This window comes from Camelus ferus, chromosome 11 (genome assembly GCF_009834535.1).
Source record: "Camelus ferus isolate YT-003-E chromosome 11, BCGSAC_Cfer_1.0, whole genome shotgun sequence".
In the NCBI taxonomy this organism is placed as follows: Eukaryota; Metazoa; Chordata; class Mammalia; order Artiodactyla; family Camelidae; genus Camelus; species Camelus ferus.
Window position 1 is genome coordinate 26,177,856 of NC_045706.1, and position 21,320 is coordinate 26,199,175.

Consider the following 21,320-nt stretch of genomic DNA (forward strand, 5'->3'; position numbering starts at 1 on the left):
AGTAACCTGCTGAACAACAGAGATCACTTCTGCCTTTATCTATCTGGGAACTTTTACATCCTGCTTCCCAGGTGTGGGAATTTTTATGCTGTACCGTTTTACTCTATATCCTTAGAATCTTGCCCAGGGCAACACATCCAAAGAGTACATAATAAAAAGAGAAAATGAAGGAAAACAACAACAACAAAAAATCTTCACTTTAACACTTCACTACAAATTGTATTCAGGGTGTGAATAAGAGACTCTACTGTAATAGAATGGAAGTTTTTATTTCACAAATGAAAAGGCAAAATATTGCTATTGAATTGACCATGAAGTCACATCTGAATTCATACCTTGCAGCTGAATTTTCTCAGTTCATCAATTAATTCCACTCAAAACAGACTAAGCCTCTGTCCGTGGAAGAAGTGTAGACCAGATTTAACCATGATGATGAAGATGGCTGGCAAGATTAAGCAAAGGAAGTGACTGTATTTCGAGTTCTTTTTCTTCTTGGAAATATTATCCATGGCATTGTGAGACTTAAAAACTGACTGTCCTGGCCAGAGAAGGTTAAAGCTGTATCACTGAGAACTGCAGACTATTCTTCTACCTTCATCCTGTGACATCCATGTCTCTCAGACAGGTCTGGCTAAACCAGAATATTCTTTGCAATAGCATTCAAAGTCCTTACTTGGGTCACATCTGTTACCTTTAGAGAATATTCTGAGCTAGAAAGAGAGGCTCCCATAGCAACAGAGGAATTTCTGCAACAGAAATAATAAAGGAACAGATAATTAATTATATAAGTTGTTAAATGATCCCCTCTACTGGCACTTCATCTCATAGGTTATTTCATGGCTCAAGAACAAGGACAGGTCAAGGACTCTGGACTGCCGTATTTGATAATTTTTATTCATTACTTGAAACATCTAGTAGCCAAATCTACCAGGTCGTATACTTGATTTTATATCTGGAATCGTAAATTCTAAGGCACTTGTTTCTTTTATATCTCACTTTCCCCAACTTATAAATAAAAATAATCAGTAACTATTAAATTATAGGAGTCCTCTCAAGTATAATAAAAAACATGTAACAGTTTAAATTCCTTTATAGCAATATAATTTCAAAATAACTGAGAGGAAACGTGAGGAAAGCCTTAAGTATAAAGGTAGGAAAGATAAACATGACTATGGCCCTTCCATCCTTATACCATAGTTATTAACTTTGCTAAAGGAAATCACAAATGAGTGGGCATACACCCATCTGACTCATTTGAAGCTTAGCTGCTGAATTTGTCTATTATTAACTGGTCTAAGTTCAGCAATGACTTAAGGATTTGAAGGTTAGCTTCTGTTCAGAAATGCCTGCATATTTAAGGCAGGATAAGAATCATTCTGCAGTTTAAAAACTTCAAAAATGACACAATACTTACATACTAATCACAACATTCCATTCAATAATCATGCCATCACCTAAGGTATTCCTATTTGGGGAAGTGAAGATTAATCTCATTCCTTTTTGTATGAGTCAAAGATACATTTACCGAAACTTCATTCCTGAATCTCTGGCTGATCGAGCAGAACAGTGGAACTCTGTAGCACCTGAACCCTCAAGGATCCTTTGTAGGTTTCTTTCTGTTATGCCACCCCCTGTAGGAAAGAATAAGTAATACATCAAGTAGAATAGATTTTTGTATAAAATTTAATGAATAATATGATGGCTTTTGCTCTACCTGGAATCTCCATACTGAAATTTCTCACTGATTCAAGAATTACTCTCTCCTTACTAAGCTAGAATGAATTTAGAAAAAAACAATAAAAGACAAGATTATAGACTCTGGAGAACAAAAGATGAGGTCAAAGAACCTATATGAGAGAACCTTACATGACCGCTGGTTTATATAACAACACTACACATTATTGACTATTTATTTATTTATTATCTATTTTTTACAAACATTATCTCACTTAATTGTTTTCTTGAGCTAAGAAGATTTATCTAAATAATATTCATAGTTGGTAAAAAATCAAATAGTACATAAGAACATTTGATACAAGGCAGTAGTAGCCTCCTCCCTACCCATCTTCACCCTATTCCCATTCCTGAACTCGTAACCAGTTCTGTTACTTTTTCTGGTTGTTTTTATATCCATAACTTTACATGCTATGTTTATACCTTTTTATCTTGATATGTCAATTTTAGACACCATTTATTGACTTCTAACATAGAAGATAAGGATTAGCTTATCTGTATCACCCGCTTTCCTTCTCTCTTCCTCTTCCTAATACATTATTGACTTTAAAAAGGTTACTCTAAGGGCAAGGAAAATCACTGAGTGCTTTAGCCCTACTCCCCATCAAAGCAAAAAATAAAACAAAACAAAACAAAATGTAAGATAGACTTGAGGAAGAAGTTACAAAAGCGATGTCTCAGAAATGTGTCTCAGAGAACCTCTAAGGTTCTTTCTCTGACTCAGGATTTGATGAGCACACAGACTTCATTGGAAATGGGAATAATGCAAAGTGTCACACAGTTTATTTACTACAATATCAATTTTTTGTTTCATTTTATAGAAGAATCTGGTTCTACTTTGTTAAAAGTGCACAATCAAGTATTTTATGACTTATTTGTTTTGATGAATAATCTCTTAAATATCTGAATATAAAAAATCATATTCTGAATTGATACTAGATTATAAATATAAAATTAGTTTGTTCATTTTTTTATCCCTCTCTCCTAATTTATAGGATGTATTCAATAAATATTTTTAAATGACTTTAAAATATGTACTCTGTATCTCAAACTATTCAAGCTGCTTAAGTAATTTAATTTATACAGTTTTTCTGACTTACTAACTTTTTTTTTCTTAGTGGTACAGTAATATCAGTGAGCCCTAAGAAGCAGAAAGAACACAGAAGTCAGGTTTAGATTGGAATCCTGGCTTCACCACTGTAGCCCTTCACAGCTATGTGATCTTAGATAAGTTACTTAAATCCACTGAGCCTCAATTTTTTTTCACCAAAGAGGGATAATATTGCCTACTTCACCAACTTGTAAGGATTAAAATACAAATAGAAATTTCCTTCTAATAAATAACAAAATATCTAGCCACTGAAATATATGCTGCTCAGTCATCAGCAACTTTAGGACACAATACATTTTCCAAACACAGACTACACATCAGTTGGGACCTGAAAGAACAACTAGTTCAATATCTTCTCTTGATATATAAGGAAACCGGAGCCTGAATTATACTGTAAGCCTCATTATGAAAGTCCCTAGAGGGAAACTACTATGCTCTATTTATCTTCATATTTCCAATCAATTAGGCATTCAGGTTGACTTACCTAGAAATTTTTACTTTCCGGAACTCACTTACATGAAATTGTAATAATCGGTTTATAGAACTATTCGGTGAGCTCCTTAAGCAGAAGGATTACTTCCTATTCATGTCTGTGTTTTCACATCTACCTGGCATATAATTAGCATTTGGTAAAGTTTGTTAAATAATCACAAATATTTCTGTATATAACATCGTCTCACCTAAGACTGTATGCCTCCTGAAGAAGTAATTTCTTGTGTAACTCTGCATCCCAAGTAATGCCTTGCACATAGCAGATAACTTAATTACATATTAAGCAAAGGCAATCTTAAATTAATAATTGTTTAAGTCTGAGTATTAATTGTCAAGGCTAAATACATTTAGTCTTAAATGGAAATGCATCAAACTCAGTTAAGTCTCTTTAACATTCCCTGACTAATTGATTAAGGGTCTCAATTTGACAGGTAACATATACTTTCTATTTGCTTCTGTTTCAAGGACTTGTTACATGTCAAAGCTTTCCTAAATTTCTGACACTATCCCTCTGCCTGGCCTCTTTTTAAAAGCTGGCCTTTATCTTGCTATTTTGACCCCTGGTCAGTCCCGGCATTGTTGGTATTAAGACAACCAGACATTGTAGGCCCTCTGATTTGATGTAATATGAAGCATAGAGAATTAACCATGAAGTATTCCTACCAAAAATATTTAACCAGAATCTAAACAACCTATGATCTAACTAGCAATTTATAGGAAATACAGAGGTTAGGAAATACATACTAAGGAATATCAAAAGGAAACAATCTGATAAAACCAAAAATTAGGACACTTTACAAGGTAACTATTTCAAACCTTTTAAACGTCATTTTTTTTTTAAAGCAGAGAAAGAAAAGGAAAACTTCTATATTAAAAGATATTAAAGATAGATAACAACCAAGTACAATTCTTGTTCCTTGACTGGATCATGGTTTGGACATATGGACATATCAGCTATAAAAAAAACATTCTGGGTACAATTAGCGAAAGGAGGGTATTGACTTAGTATTAAATGGTATTAGGGAATTCATATTTATTTTGATAGATGTGATAACGGTACTGTGGTAATGGTAAAATGCCATTTTGTTTTTAGAGAAGTATAAAGATAAAATGTCACAGTGCCTTTAATTTAAATTTACAATATCTCAGGATAGAAAAAGATGAGACAAATGTGACAAAACATTAACAAATGAGCACGTGTGTATTCATTATTCTATCTTCTACTTTATTATATGTTTAAGAAGTATTTTAAAAATTTAGGTTGTCTTTATATGTGTCCTACTTTGATTCTAGGTCATCTTATCTAATTCTTTAGAAAGTATTCATTTCTAATGAGCCATTATTACTTAATTGATCTTACAGTTATCATCAGAAGTATATGATCCAACTGTTGTGGCCAGAAGGAAGAGTTTGATGACCAGAAATTTTCAGAAACTGAATATTATATTATAATATCCAGGGATATTACCTAAATGTTTGCTTACGCCTTGTCAACAACTAGGACTTTTGGCCCTAACATACTATAGCAGCATCATACTTGGTGTGCCTCACCAGAAATGAACATCTACACTCACAAAATTCTATACTATGGGAAAGCAAACATGGAGAAACTCCAATCTTTATTTGCTCCTCTCTGAGTTAAACCCTGCTAGAATGTTCTTTATATAAAGCTTTAAATTCTAGCACAGATCTCCCAATTTTAAAACATTTTAATCAAATTACATATTCTTTCCAAACACCATGTACTAATACTTTTCCCCATATTGTCCTGCCTCCTTTGCTCTTCCTTACTACAGTTCAATGTTATACCAGTAAATGGACAGATAAATAAATACCTGGCATTACCACAATCCTGCCTTTTGCCTGAAAAAAGAAAAAAATAAATAAGTAAATTTTAATATCCTTCTCTTAAATGGGATAATAAGGCAGTGAAAATGGAAACATAATACATTAAATTTATTAAATTACTACTAGTATCTAATTTTCAATAGATCTTTTCTATTTCTTTGGGATCTTAGGCAAATAAAATGTTCAGCATAGTAACTCTTTCTATCCAGAAAGGTGACTTTCTTGCATTGCTTTCAAGACTTGCACTATTATGAATATAAAGAATAGGAGAATAAAATATAAATACTAAATAATCACACCACCTTAAGAAAAGGCATTACTGAAAAATAATACTAATTCTGAGTTCTTGGTATGCGATGGGATGGAAGTAACTGAATATAAATAAGATTTCAGCATAAAAGAAAGAGCATAGCATAACTGTAAACTACTGAAAAAAATCTATTCAAATTCTGTATCCTCAACTAAATTCCATAGCTTATTATACCAATTTAACAAAACCATAGGTCCATTTCACTCATATTAAGAAATAAAATGACTACATGAATTGATTTAATTTCTGATAATTCTGGAAGATAGGTATTGAAATTTCCTTACTTTTATTCCATTTTTGTCACAGTCTCTAAATAAATTTTGGTGATATACTCAGTATCACTGAAAGTCAAAAGGAAATCACCCCTTTACAAATGTATAGAACTACTAGCAGTAGGTAGGTAACATTGACAGGATAAAAATAACATTATGTCAAGCTCAATAATTTGCAAAATAAAACCCTGATCAAATTGATCTTTCATGAAAGTGTTTATCAAATATCACTTTACTCACTCCTTCATCCATCTAACAAATATTTATTAAGTGCCTACCATGTACCAAGACACTGTTGTAGGCATGGGGACTATAGTGATTAAAGGGGTCCAAAATACAACACTGTGGCACAAAAATTATTTTGAGCTGAAGGCATTTGAGTTCCTGAAATTCCTGATCTGCCTAAAAGCAGAGTCTCCCAAAAGAAATGAAAAAGAATTTAACTGTCATAAACCTCACCCTGGGAGCAACTCATTAGCATCACACCCAAAAAGACATTGTCATAAAACTATCCTATCTCCCGACTATTCTCCTAAGGATCCACTAGTCTCTCCAACAAACTCATTTGTTTTCCCATAATGCCCTTTCTCCTTCTACTTCTAAGTTCCTAAGTGCCCTCTTCCTGTCTCTTCTTCATCTGTTAAGATGGTACATAAGCCCCAAATTCTAAGCACCTCTTTGAGTTACATTTCTTTGTGAACTCTTACACATACATAAATACATGATTACAATCTTTATTTCCTACTAATCTGTCTTTTGTCAGTTTAATTCACAGGCCCTCAAATACTGAACCTAAGAGGGGAAAGAATAAGTTCCCCCCACCTTACATGGTGAACAAGAAAAAGTTCCTACTCTCATGTTCAACATGTTCAAGGAAAACAGACAACAGATAGGTATGTTTATATAATAAAATTTCAGGAAGCAATATGTACATACAATGTAAAACATAAAGCAAGTCAATGAAATAGAGAGTAAAAGGGAGGGGGAGATTTCATATTAAATTTCACAAAATTTAATAATTGTTAGAGAAATAAGTGAAACAAGGATGTTTAGTATCCTCAACTATACTAAAGCAAAGTACCCACAAAACTAAGTAATTATTATCTAGAAAGTTGAAATGATTTTAGGAGGAGAAAAAAGCCATATTTAACTGTTCCTTCTAACTGAAAGTTTTCCAAAACATGGACAAATGTTTAAAAAGATGAATTCTATCACTGTTTTTTTGGCCTTCTGTAAAAAATTACTTAGAACTACATGGTTACCTAAGGCTATCAAAGTGATTCAGCAATACAGAGCATTTAAAAAGTGTCAGATTTTGTGCTGAAGTGATCCACAACTATTCCAGGAGGTAGCTGCTATCATTAAGCTAACTTTGTAGGTGAGGACATTGAAGTTTAGTAAATTAAGTAAATTTAGTTTAGTAAATTAATTAAATTTAGAAAATTAAGTAAACTGCCCAAAGTCACTGTTAATACATGGCAAACCCAGGATTTAAATACAGACTTTTCTAATCCCAAATCCTATGCTTTAACCAGTATATTATACTGCTTAGGTAATTGCTTAAAGAAGTAAAGTTAGCATAATCTCACTTATCTGTGGAATGTAAAAAAGTAAAACACAGAGAAGCAAAGAATAGAATGGTGGTTACCAGGGGTGGGGAAGTGAAGGAAATGGTATACAAAGTTGCTGTTAGGTAGGATGAATAAGTCTAGAGATCTAATATACAGCATGATGACTATAGTTAATAATACTGTATTGAATACTGAAAATTTGCTGAGAGTAGATTTCAGGTGCTTTCATCACACACACACACACACACACACACACACACACACAAGTTAACTATAGGAGCAGATGAGCTTGACTGTAAACATTTCATTCTGCATATGTATATCAAAAAAACCTTCCTGCCAACCAATGATTAATCCACAAATCTCTCACACACAGATATTCTGAAATGCAATAAATGGCCATGATAATTATTTTCTACTCCATACTGAGTAACTATTTTAAAATGGAAACCTGATTCATCAATTCTTTTTTAAAACTGTTCAGACTTTCCCAGTGCACTAAGAATAAAATACTAACTCTAAAATAGTTTTCAAGGCTCTCGACAGTATTTTCACATTCAACATTATAGTCATTCTTCAGTATCTTAATAAGTTGTGCTCATTTTTGTTTCCAGGTCTTTGCATACACTATTTCTTCTTCATGGAGCATCCCCTCAACTCTCCCTCTCTCCACCCTCTTCCGTTTTACATGGATGACTCCTAATCATCCTTCAAATGAGTAAGACATTGCAGTGTGGGTGTCTTTTCTTCTGGATAGCTAACTACTTGCCAATCCCTGTCCCTCAAATCAGGACTTGATTCCTCTCCATAGTGCTCACACAGTACTTTTTTTTAATAGCACTTTATTAAAATTGGCTGCTCTATTAAAGGTGCCTGCTGTGCACTAGTTTGTAAGGGCAGTGAATACACACACATACACACACACACACCCCTTGGTCACCACCATAGTGCAAATGCCCTGCACTTAATATACACCTAATAAATATTTATAAAATCAGTAAGTTCCAAACTAGAAAAATTCATCAAATCCTTAGATAAAATGTCTGAAAATTATTTTCATGGCTGCAGAATAGTGAACATAAGCAGATGTCTACACAAAAACACTAAACAATATTATTAATAACAGAAGTAATAATAATAACAACACTAACATGTATTAAAATCTATTATATATCAAGCAGTCCGCTAAAGCTCTTACCAAGAGCCTTATCTTATCTCTTATATTATCTCTTATCTCTACCAATCCTACTTTATCTCTACCAATCCTCAGAGCAACACTATAAAAGAAGTATTAAACTTATCTCAATTTAACACAGGAGAAAACAGAGGCTTAAAGGCTGGTAATCTACTCAACATTACATAGCAAGTGTCAAACTTGAGTCTCAAATCCAGAACTCTCTTATCTCAAAATCCATACTCACTAATGCCTTTGGACTGGTGTCAGAAAAACACAGACATACTACAACTACAAAGCCATCTTCTGAGTGCTCTACAAATGATGCTAATTTGCAAGGGGAAATCATACAAGAGAAAGAATATATTTCCTCCTGTTGTGACAGATGGGGAAATAAGAGAGAAAAAAACAGGTTTAGTTTTAGAATTTACCTCCAAATGAAAATGTCCTCAAATTTTATATGGGATCCCCTGACTATACATAGGCTAATAGTAAGAAGATGTGGCTTAAACTATGCGATGCTGATGACAGAAAAAAGATAAAACTTGCTGTAGTTATCCAGATTAGATCAGCTATTTAGGCACTGTCTACAACTTGATCTTGAGCCTTGGTTACTAAAAATACTCATGGGAAAGAAATAAAAATTATATAAATGTTACTGCCTGCATGCTACAGAATTACCACAAGGTCAGTAACATGTAGTTTCACAACCTAACTGAACAACACAATATCAGGAGAAGCCACACCAGCCTTAGGAAGAAAGGAAAGAAATAACGTGTACCTGATCTATGAGCCGCTTTATTAGGGGTAGCCCTTCTAGTGCCGAACTGTCACATCCACTGGTCAATACTCGTTCAAATCCCAAAGTTAAGAGGGTCTCTAGAGCTGCCATTGGATCATGAACCATGTCAAAGGCTGAAATAAATAAAACTGACTTGAATTTTGAACAGATTTTTCTAATATAGAGCTTTCCACAATGCAGTATACACACAGTGGTGTGCTGGACCTAACCTGTCCTGCTTGCAAGAGCCAATAGTTAAATATTCAGGAATTTTGCATCATGATTGTTAATCCATTGGGAGCCTAAAATCAGTCAAGGTGGCAGTATTTAAACCACAGAAATCAACAAATGCTACAAATCAGGGCTCCTTTTTCCTGAGAACCAGTTTACTAGCACACCACAGTGTGCACACCATCAGTAGTATGCAGTTATTTTAATGGTACACATTTGAACAGATCATTTACTTACATGCAGGTTAGAAGTGAAAAGTTTTCATTTTTCATTAGTTATGAAGTTTCTCTTTAAAATAAATTTCCTTAAGATTTTAAGAAAATTATTAAATAAATCTGTATAGGAAGCACTCAGATATGGTAAAACTGTAAATGTGATAAGCAAGTGATACCGATTTGGGAATATCTGCTCTAAGGTTTCAGACAAACAGGACAGAATGAAAATATTAAACTCACTAGTTCTAGAAAAGGCCTTGGTTCATTCTCAATATTGACTAATATTTTGTACTAATTCATTTACCACCTGTACTCAAAGCTCATAGTATAAGGATAGTTTTTTACGACAGACTATATGAAGTTTCCTACTTTCTAAGACAATTCTCTTCTCAAACAAAACTATTTCTGTTTTGGTTCTCCGCACTGCTACATGATACACAAGTGCCAACATATGGTGGATTTGGTGGTAGACCCCTTCCTTTCACCCTTCAGGGCATGTAGGCAGCTAAACCTACCACAGAGGATTTTCCTCTTTTGGTGGCAGCACCTTCCTACCAGTGATTACACTATCACAGTGTCTCGTTAAAAACATGAGTGAAAAAAAAAAGTGGAATCCAGGACAATATAAAAATTTTAAAATATGAAAATATTTTTGTTAAATTTATTGAAGGAAAAGAACAGGTGTCTGAAATGATTCTCAGTTTAAAGTTTAAGAACAGAAAAATATATTCTATATGATGGGTTTATTTTGAATTATTTAGCACATCAAATTTTAAACTATATATTTTTCAGGTAAATGTCTACTAATTTAAATTATTTCATATTAAATTTTTTTTTTGTCTAGCCTCACATTCTGACTTTTAAGTGATCTAACATCTTTTAGTTATCTCTAGTTTATGAGAAGTGTTGCTAAAAAGCAAGCTAAGAAAACAGTTTTCTGGTGATACCATTCATTTCAAAAAGAAACAATGATAAATGCTTTATACGTAATTTCTATAAATGGATGCAAATCCTAGTGTCCACTCTTATCCTAATCTTTGAATGTTGACTCAAAAAGAGAAAAATATTCAACAATTTCTCATCCATATCAAGTCAAAAAAGTTGAAGACTTCTTTCTTTCCATGTGCAATAGCAGTGCTTCTAGAGGCAAAATTCATACTTGTTCCTCCATTTTACCAATGCAGGCAAAAGTGTATGAAAATTATAACTGCCAGATTTAGAGACAGGAAATATTTTTTATGTAAAATTATCAGATACTTTTTAGAAATCATTCTGATGTAGACAAGCTATCAATAATGTAAAATAATTTTATGCACTATAGTGAACATCTCTTCATTAACTAGCCAGCATCCATTTCTTCTCTCCTTCTTACTAATAGTATCCAGTTCTTTATCAGATATCCATTCCCTCTCTGCCCACGAATCTCATGTTCATCCGGGAAAGCTGACCTCACTCCTAGCTCCAGGAATGACATTGTCTGGCTTAAGCCAAGCAGTACACTTCATTTCACTGGCCATAGTGATTTATTCTTTTTGGGATCACACAGGACCTTAGATAATCTAGTAAAAATGAATCTCAGGATTCTTGCTTGGAATGCTGTGAATGGAAGGCTACACATATCCGTAGGCAATGCTTACTCTCTATTCTATCACACCAACACTGCCTTCCACTTTTAACAACTTTTCATAACTAAAGCTTCATATTTTCTAGAAATTGTGCATCTCTAAATTTACAACTGTTAGTCCCAAGAGCAGTATATAGAAACCAGTAGGTTTCTATACTGTAACACCATAGAATTGTATTCTATAAAAAGGTTGTAGCATTTGGTGAAATCAGAAAACTGACACCGTTCAACAGAACTTCTAAAATGGAAATGACTCACCTCGGTGGAAAGTGACTGGCAGAGGACGGCAAAGAGCTATAAAGAGAAAGTCACATAACAACATGAATGAAGATCATCACTGATTACTAAGTATAGGATTCTCCATATTAGATGGCAGTTTTTTATACTTTCCTCTCCTAAGTGAAGACAGTGAACTAAAATAATAATAAAAAAATATGGCAGCCTTCCAAATTCAAAAGTCCTACGTTTCCATTAATCTTTGGTTTTCATATTTTAAAAATGGTCATCTACTCTTTAGAGGTACCAACTGAAAAATCATATGATCTGGCAACTATAAGGACAGCATTACATCTATTACTTACCACTCTGAGAATCTTCAAGAAATACTTTGGCCTAGTAATACAGGTAGATTGGTTCTGTCCTCTCTGCATGTCCCCATCCTCACCAACTATAATAGCTTTTGAGGTTTTTGATGCTGTGATTAAAGGAATCAAGGTAAACTTCCCTTGAACTCTACAGGAACAGTAGCAGAACCAGATCTGTAATAACTGAAGAAAGTCAGGAGGGCTATGCCACATACAATCTCTGCCCAAAACATCTAAATAACTACTGTTTAAAGCAGGTTAGTATAAGTGCCTGCAGGTGTAACTAGAAAGTCAGTTCTGTGATTGCATTCTTCTGTATTGGCAGTATTAAATGCAATCATTATCAGAGGCTTTTTGGTCTCAGGTATAAAGTCTTACCCACAAGGGACATGCACAGTTCTTTGTCAATGTGTCCATCTTCAGTCAATGCCCCAAATACCAAACCATCAGCACCATAAAGCTTGGCAAGGCGAATGTCAGCCTTCATCACCTCAACTTCGCGATCTGAATATAGAAAATCACCTCCGCGTGGCCGAATCATCACAAAAACTGGGATCTGGACATACTGCTTCACTACTTGAAGGACACCTACGAGAACAGGGAGCAGACTAATTAAAATTCAAACGTGAGCTAAAAGCTCAATGAGGTCAATAAAATAGTATTTATTATTTATTGATCTTTTACATTTGCTCTGGTGTATCACTTCTATAAGAAAGTGATACACTTTCCTGACAGAGGAAACCACAGAAAGGTGAATCTAAAGGGAAAGGGGACACTGAAATGAAAAATGTATATATTAGTAGAAGTTAAGTAATAAGAAAATCAAGGGTGAAAAAGAACAATTTAGAAAACAGAAGGAAGTTACTGCATTTTAAAAGCTCTTGTCAGTTGACTCAACAAAATTATTTTACTGCTATGTAAATTTGAAAGTGTAATAACTACCAGATTCAATGTTTTGATAGTGTATTTCCTAAGTGTATTTCTGGTTTCTCCTTTCTAACTGATTACAGTTCTATTTAAAACTTACTCTAGAGATAGTTATATAGTTCTAAAGTTTATGATCCCTTAATGGACAAAGATATTTAGCAAAGTCTTTTTTTTATAAGAGATATGTAAAAGGAAGCAAACTTGAACTTATTTATGGCTAGCTCAGAAACCCTCAATAGTAGAAGGTCTGTAGCAAGCACCATTAGTGGTTACCTATTGTGAATTTACTTCTTCCTCCTTGCTACAAGGAAGCTACAAGCTAGGGAAAAGAAGTAAATCCCAATTTTGTATAGGACAGCAATATGTCCAACACCAAGCAATGAATCATGATTCCTGTTGAAAAAAAGACTGCACTCAAATTACAGATATGTTCTAGGTATTTCACAGAATGACAAGGGAATGCCCTCCTTTAGCAAGCCATGTCCAAAGGGCCACTGCAAATATAAATATAGTAAATATAGGAGTCATAGATTCACATACGGACTTCTGCTTTTGACTGAGACAGAGTAACAAGAACTTTATTTACCCTTCCACCTATAAAACCAAAAAACAGACAAAATATATGAAATAATGGTTTGCAAGAGATTGGATGTCAAGCAATAAAGGATAACTATGCCTTAGAGATGGGAAACAAATGAGGTGAGCTCTCTGAATGACCGAGATTACTACCATAAGAGTTTTCCAGGCCACAGCATATGGAGGGGGAATCCAGGTGGAGCCTAGAGAATACTCTGAGTTGAGGAGACCAAGCTGAGAGCTCAGGAAGACCAAGTGGCTAAAGTTCACAGGAGAGAACAGCAGGGAGGAGAAAAAGAGAACTCCGGAGATCTGCAGAGAACATCCTTTTAATATTCAGTTGAGTACTGATTGGTGTATGCATACAAGGAAACTATACAAGACCAGGGAAAGATTCACTGAAAAGAAGTATCCACCAGCCAGGTAGGAAAACTCCAAGACTCTTGGGGCACACTCTTGTAGAGTACACAGAGAGAATAATTAGCTCTAGACTGACCACTGTTCCAGATCTGCCTAACAAATTTTAAAAATAAGATCCAAAAGGAACAAACTATTTCCAAGCAACCTAACTGCTCAAGAGTATTTACAGGAATACAAAAATATCCAGTACCCAACAAAGTAAAATTCATAATGTCTTGTACACAATGAAAAATTATCAGGCAGGAAAGTTAAGATGCACCATGAGGTGACAAATCAATCAAATGAAACCAACCTAGAACTGATACAGATGTTAGAATTAGCAGCCAAGTCATTAAAATAGCTATTATAACTTTATTCTCTATGCTTTAAAACGTTAAGAAATGACATAGGAGATAAAACAACAAACTCAAACATCTAGGGATGAATACTACAGTGTGTGAGATGAAAAATACATTAGGCAGGATTAACAGCTATTAGACATAGCAGAGAAAAGATTAATACACTTGAAAACAAAGCAATAGGATCTATGTAAAATGAAACATAGATTTTTTTTTAAAAAAAGAGTAGTTCATCAGTGAGTTGTGGAACAACTTCAAGCAGCCTAATGTGTAAGTGAAGTCTCTTAAGGAGGGAGTAGATGACACTGAATGCTGAAAAGCTTCCAAATGTGATGACAAGCATAAATGCATATGTCCAAGAAACATGGAGAAAACTACACTCATGTAGAACATAATCGAGTTGTTCAAAACCAAGAATAAAGGAAAAAATCTTAAAAGTAACAGAGAGAAGAGACAAATTACATAGAAAGAACAAATGTATGGATGATAACAGATTTTTTTGTCAGAAACAATACAAGCAAGACAACAGTAAAGAAACATCTTTAAAACCCTGAAAGAATAGAACTGTCAACTTGGAATTCAACACTCAGCAAAAATATCTTTCAAAAATGGGGAAAGATGTTTTCAGATACACAAAAGCTAAAAGAATTCATCGCTAGCACACTTGTACAACAAAAAATGTTAAAAGAATTACTTCAGACAGAAGGGAAATGAAATCAGATGGAAATATAGATCTATTCAAAGAAATAAAAAGCACCAGAAATGGGAACTACACATGGGTAAATACGATTGTTATCTTATCCTTTCAATCCATTTAAAAGGTAACTGTCTCTTTAAACAAAAATAATAACAATGCAGTGTGAAGTTTTTAACATATATAAAAGCAAAATGCATAACAAAGACTTGGGGGCAGGGGAAATGAAAACAAAAATCAATATACAAGGATGGAAAGATTAAAAGAAACCCGGTCCTTAATATTACTGTAGAGCATATAAACATATTAACAGTAACTTAGTCTCTTAACTTTTTGACATATAAGGGAAAAAAACATCTATTTCATCACATCTTTGAAAGACAAGTTTATATGCAACCATAAACATTTCTATACCTATGGATATTTGTATACATGTGGATACATATTCTATATATATGGATACACAACATCCACGGCAAAGTTAACATGCTAGTAACATTAGTCAAGGATCCCAATGAAACAGATTATCAATTGTGTCCAAGCTCCTTAAACTCCTATAAGAAAATCTGAAAAGTGAACACTTACCCATGCTGGGTGTGGTTCCCCCTTCTAATAAGCCAGAACATAATTCAATGCGACCAGCACCTGTAATAAAAAAGCATTACTCTGCACAATAAATTTTTGTAATTTAAAAATTAAGAAAAAATTTGAAAAGTATTGCTCAAAAGTCATTGTCCAAAATCAACTCTTATTGAACAGCAAACCTAACATTTTTTCTAAATATAAAACAAAGAGTCTTAGAAACCGTCTGAGAGACATTAAAATACAAAACTAGAGTAAAACTCTATTTTCAGTCCCAACTATATTCTGTAACCCATATTGTGTTATTGATAGTCAAAGTTAAGAGTTTATTTAAGTTAAAATTTTGTATTATACAGTTGCCTCTTTATGTACATGGAAGTGACTCAGAATAAAGAAGTTTGTGGATTAAACACAATGGCATACTGACTTTTCATTGCTAAGAAAATAGCAATCTTTTCCAAGAGAGCCCTTATTACTTTTAAGTAGCTTAAATCAAGATAATTTTAAGAATAAGAAAATACTGAAAGCAAAAGAACTACAGACTACAGTTCATATCAAAAGGTCTCAGGAGCCAGCTTGAAGAGGTTCCTACCAGTCAAAGACAGGATATTTTAAGCATCAGTAAGAAGAATCACTATGTTTAAAGCTAGGTTCATAATGATAAAACAATACATTGGAAGACAGAGAACAAACTCATTATCCCCAAAATCAGTAAATAACGGAAAAGAAGCAAGGGTTTATCCTGCCTTTCTTGTACAAACTAAACTTCAGTATAACCAAACAGTTGATGAGAGAAAGGTTTTCTTTATAGAAGTATACTAACACATGAAAAATAAATTTTAGACTTAATATAGCACTATTTTGCAAACCCTACTAAAATATGCATTGTTAAAATTATTATAAAGGATGGATCAGGAAACCTTATAAAGGATGAATCAGGCTGGCTATATTTGAATCTGCTGATCAATCTTAATATTTCTAAAACAGAAAAAACTAAGACGTTACAGCCTCCTGATGTGATGTAACAGGGAGTATATTATCTATAGAGTAGTCCTATAAAAAACTGAAACCTGAATCTAATTAAGCCTTTTGGTTAACAAACTTTACAGGAAATACAGAAGTCAGAGGAACATATTAAATAACACTACATGTATAATCAGCAAAATTAAGAATGTGGAATATGTTAAAAGATGAAAGTCACAGTTTCTTTAACATATTATAAGGAAAGGAAAGCAAAAAGAAAAGGGAAACTTATAGATTGAAACAGACACATCAAACAAATGAAATATTTAGAACTTGATTTAAAGTACAGTAAAACAAAACTGTGTGAGCCAATTGGGGAAATCTGAAAACTGACTGGATTTTTTGATGATATGAAGAAATACTATTATTTTTTAAAGATATGTTAGTTACATTATTATTTTTTAAAGAGCTCTTATCTTTTAAAGATACTGAAACATTTGAGGATGAAATGACATGATGTCTGGGATTTGCCTCAAAATAATTTGAGGAAGAAGGAGAGGGAAGGCAGGAATATAGATCAGGGGTCAGCAAACTATGGCCCACAGGCCAAAGGCCCACACCTCTGTTTTGTTATGGCCGGCAAGTTTAAAATGTTTTTGTGTCTTTTTAAAAAATAACATCTTCATTGATATATAATTCACATATCATACAATTCACCCATTAAAAGCGTGCAATTCAATGGTTTTTAGCATACCCCCAGAATTTTGCAACCATCACCACAATCAATTTGAGAACATTTTCATCACCCCGAAAAGAAACCTCACACCCTTTTGCAGTCACTGCCCCTTCTCCCCATGCTCTTCACTCCTAGGCAACAACGAATAATTTACTTTCTGTCTATATAAATTTGCCTATTCTGGACATTTCATATAAATCAAATCATACAATATGCTGTATTTTCCGACTGCTTTATTCCACTTAGAATAATGTTTCAAAATTCATCTATGTTGTAGCTTGTATCAGTACTTCATTCTTTTCTATTGCCAAATTAAGAATGGTGTTTACATTTTCAAAGGATTATTTAAAAAAGCAAAGAAGAGTATATGACAAAGACTAAATGTGGCCAGCAAAGCCAGATATATATACTACATTGCCCTTTACAAAAAGTTTGCTCACCCCCAATATAGATGAAAGATTGCCACGTGCTGAAAACAACTGAAGCAGAGCAATAGGTACGTGGGGATTCATCACATTGGTCTCTCTACTTTTGTATATGCTTGAAATTTTCCAAAATAAAGTTTAAAAATGTTTCTGATCCTGAGGTGATGGGAATTTCTATGCTTCCAATTAAAGCAGGTTCAGGGTGCAAAAGAAATCTCAAGGTAAAATATATGTTTAAAAAAAAATAAAAGTCTTGATGAAAATGGCAACAAATCTCTAAAATCAATGGTTTGAAAAAAATTAAGTCTTTGCTAAGTTGGTTAGTGAGCACTATTGTAGATACTTGACTCAAAATGTGACTTACTGAGGGAATAAGATCAGAAGATCATAATTTCCCAGGAGGTTTTCTAGTTAGTTAGTTGTTTTCAAAAGGATTACTGTGATCCTTAGAGATCACAAAGGTTCTGAAGGTCAGTTCACAGGATTCACTTTCAGACTCTTAAAAGGACAGCTGACTGTCATTCATTCTCTAATTCTCTTACCTCCTCTTTCTGCATTTACAGCTGACTCCACTGAATCAACACACACTTCCATGAGAAATCCATTTGCTGCTCCTAAAATACATGGAGAACAACACAATTTCATGATGGTGCTATCCATCCAGACCAATCTACCACAAATATTTCACATTTTGCTGCCAAAATCCAAACGTCCAATAATAGCAAAGTAGATAAGTACACTAGGGCCATAAATACCGTATTAATTATTAGCGGGATGTCTCTGGACTATGAAATTAAAACATAGACATATGTATAAGAAATTACACTGAGAAAAATATGCACTGAATGCCAAACTTGCTAAAACACAAACTTCATCACCATATTCCAGGTCAAGATTCTTTCAATGCTTTTCAATTCTGCCTGCAGAATATGCTTAAACTCCTTCATAAGGAATGCGTGTTTAAGAGCAGGGATGGACTTCAAATCCTGGTCTCACAAATTATTTGTGTGATTCTAGACAAGTTATTTAGCCTAAGTTTCCTGTAAAACAGAGTAGGTTTTAGTACCTACCTCAAAGTGATGAGGATAAAGTGAGGTAATTCATGTAAAGTGCACAGTACCCACTAAGTGTAAAAAAAGTATTAGCTATCATTCATTAACTATACATTATTTCTTCTATATGCCTCTAGCTTCCTCTAATCCCCAACTCTGATCTTGCTTATGCCAACTCATCATTCCTCAGTGCTTCTAGCTTTATCTTTACTTCTTTTTCTTTTTTTTTTCTTTTAATTGAAGTATGGTCGATTTACAATATTGAGTTAATTTCTGGTGTACAGCATAGTGACTCAGTTATGCATATATATATAGCTATTCTATTTCAGATTCTTTTACACTATAGGTTATTACAAACTATTGAATATAGTTCCCCGTGCTACACAGGACCTTGTTGTTTATCTATTTTGTACGTAGTAGTTTGCCAGCTCTATCTTTGAACACTAAGGTCTTCCAAGGCTCATATCAAATCACATTTCCATGATGTTTCCTCTCTCCCAAAGTAGGAAATTGTACCTCTCTTTTTCGAACTCATATAACTCTTCATAAGCTACATGTTCCTCTTTAAAACAATTTGTATCTCTTTAAAACACTAATTATTTTCTATCTCTTATTATTATTTATGTAGATAAGTGTCTGATCACTCTTACTTGATCTAAAGTTCTTAAGTAAGGTCTGTATGTAAGAAATCTTTATTATTGCCCACAATAAGCACATTATCTACCATGGTACACTGGAGTCACAAAAAGATTTACTGAAGGCTGAATAATTACAAATTTATAAAAAAATTCATGTATTTACATTAAAGAGTGTGCTGAAAACAGAGTTTTGAGTTTTTTTCTGTAAGTTAAGAACAGACGTTTTTTTAAATTAAGAATACTGAATGCATACTTCAGGCAGTAATACCTAAAAGAATGTTCACCACATACTGGTAATGGTTACTACTAGGTGGTGGGATTTGAAATTACTTTTACTTTCTTCTTTTTACTTTTCTATATTGCTTAATTTTTTCCTACCCAATATTGATTTTATAGTTTTTTAAATCGATTTTTAATTTGAAAAACAAAGATCTATCATTTGCTAACAGCAAACTGCAACTGCCTCATTTATTTTAAAGACGACTCAGTGCATTTAGCCAACAGCACTACATTAATTCCATGAGTTTCCTGATAGCCACTCACACTAGCTGTCAGATCAATCTACCTGGGCAGTGCTGCAGGGGTACCATTTGCCTCACATAAGGAAAGACCACGCCCAGGAGAGAGTGGGATGCACACAAAAGGCAATGACAGACGGCAGAGTAAGGCAGTTGTCCTAAGAAATGAAGTTATTTGTAGGGATCAAAGGAAGTTATTTGTAGGGATCAAAGAAGACGGTATCTGTTTGGAGCAACAGTACCTTTAGTGTAGCAGTCCAGTCAGCTCTGGACTAGGGGTCTTTCAGAGTCTGTGCAGTGAAAATTATTTTCATAATAACACTAAGACTTTATTTGCCTTTTTTCATTGTCATTCTGTCACAAGTAGAGGGGAGTTTGGGGGAGGCTACCTGACATGTCAGATTGAATGCAAAAGCAGGTGTAAGAATTCCATTAAGCCAGATATTAAATAGATCTGCAAAGATATAAAACATTGGCACTCATCTTACTATTTTTTGTTTAGGAAAATAATGATTTTTCGTTAAAAATGTTATGTGTGTTAACAAGTAGTGGGTTTATTATGGGATTTTGTTCTAGTTAATAAATGATTTTTAAGCTTCTGTTTTAATTTCTAAACATGGCCAATACCTATGGATTTAACTTACATAAATTAAAAGCCTTTGAGTTTCCCAACTTTTAGGAGGGTAAAGGGGGTCCTGAGATAAAAACGCTGGTTTGGAGGAAGCAAGAGTTCACAGGGGAGCGACCTGCCAAATTCCCTAGCACCTGCCATGCCAGAAAGAACTCGGGACTTGTGGCAGCCAAGCTCTGCCACTTGGTAGCAGTATGGCTTTAGGGACAATCCCCACCCCGCCGTAGTGACCACAGGTCCCCACAGGTTAAGCAGTGTGGTCAGTACTCGACACTGAACCATCACAGCGATGCCGTAAGAGGGGTACTGGTATCCTCGTGTGGAGATGGGAAACCTGAGAATAAACGAAGTTAACTAACTTGAACGCGGTCGCATGACAAGACGTGGTGGCGCCGGGATTCGAGTCTACACATCTGGCTACGAAGCCAGGGAACTCTCTCCACCAAACCCCAGGTTTCCACACGTTCAAAGCCGGAATGTCAGAATTATACAGCGCGGGGGGTGCTGCGAGGAGCAGGCGAAACTACTCCCGAGGGAAATCGCGATTAATCCACTGGCCAGAACCCCCGCCGGCCCGGCCCGCCCAGGCCTGCGCCCAGGAGCGCAGTCTGCCGACCGCCCCCTCCCCGCCCCCTTCCGCACCGGCCTTTCCGGACGGTATTCGCGCCCGTTTCCGCTCGGAGGAGGCTCCCTGCCTCTTCATGCTCCACGCGTCCCTCTTGCGCGCGTCTTCGGTTTCCACTCAAGAGTCTGGGTTCCGGCGCGCGCGACCAAAACAGCGCGTCCCCGAGGCTGCGCGCGTCCCTGCGCGTCCCCGTCCATGCCCCAGCAGCCCTTGCGACAGCTCAGTCTCCAGCGCAGGCGCAGTCTCTG

The 21,320-nt window shown here is 34.8% G+C and overlaps 1 protein-coding gene across 3 annotated transcripts; it reads right to left on the reverse strand.

Annotated features, from left to right (window-relative positions):
- Nucleotides 1-248: 248 nt before the first annotated feature.
- On the reverse strand, nt 249-21,299 carry CUTC (cutC copper transporter). 3 transcript variants are annotated; one of them, XM_014557790.2, is made up of 9 exons: nt 21,090-21,298; nt 18,151-18,222; nt 15,488-15,547; nt 12,470-12,535; nt 11,622-11,657; nt 9,294-9,427; nt 5,173-5,200; nt 1,526-1,631; nt 249-746 (listed from the first exon to the last, which is right to left on the reverse strand). In XM_014557790.2, exons 1-9 carry the CDS (start codon nt 21,148-21,150, stop codon nt 632-634), a joined length of 678 nt encoding a protein of 225 aa, XP_014413276.1. In that variant the 5' UTR covers nt 21,151-21,298; the 3' UTR covers nt 249-631. The 3 variants fall into 3 exon arrangements, 2 of the variants coding, with proteins under 2 accessions (XP_014413276.1, XP_006182974.1); XM_006182912.3 differs by having other exon boundaries at nt 12,326-12,535; XR_001365774.2 differs by lacking the exon at nt 5,173-5,200 and having other exon boundaries at nt 12,326-12,535; nt 21,090-21,299.
- Nucleotides 21,300-21,320: the final 21 nt, after the last annotated feature.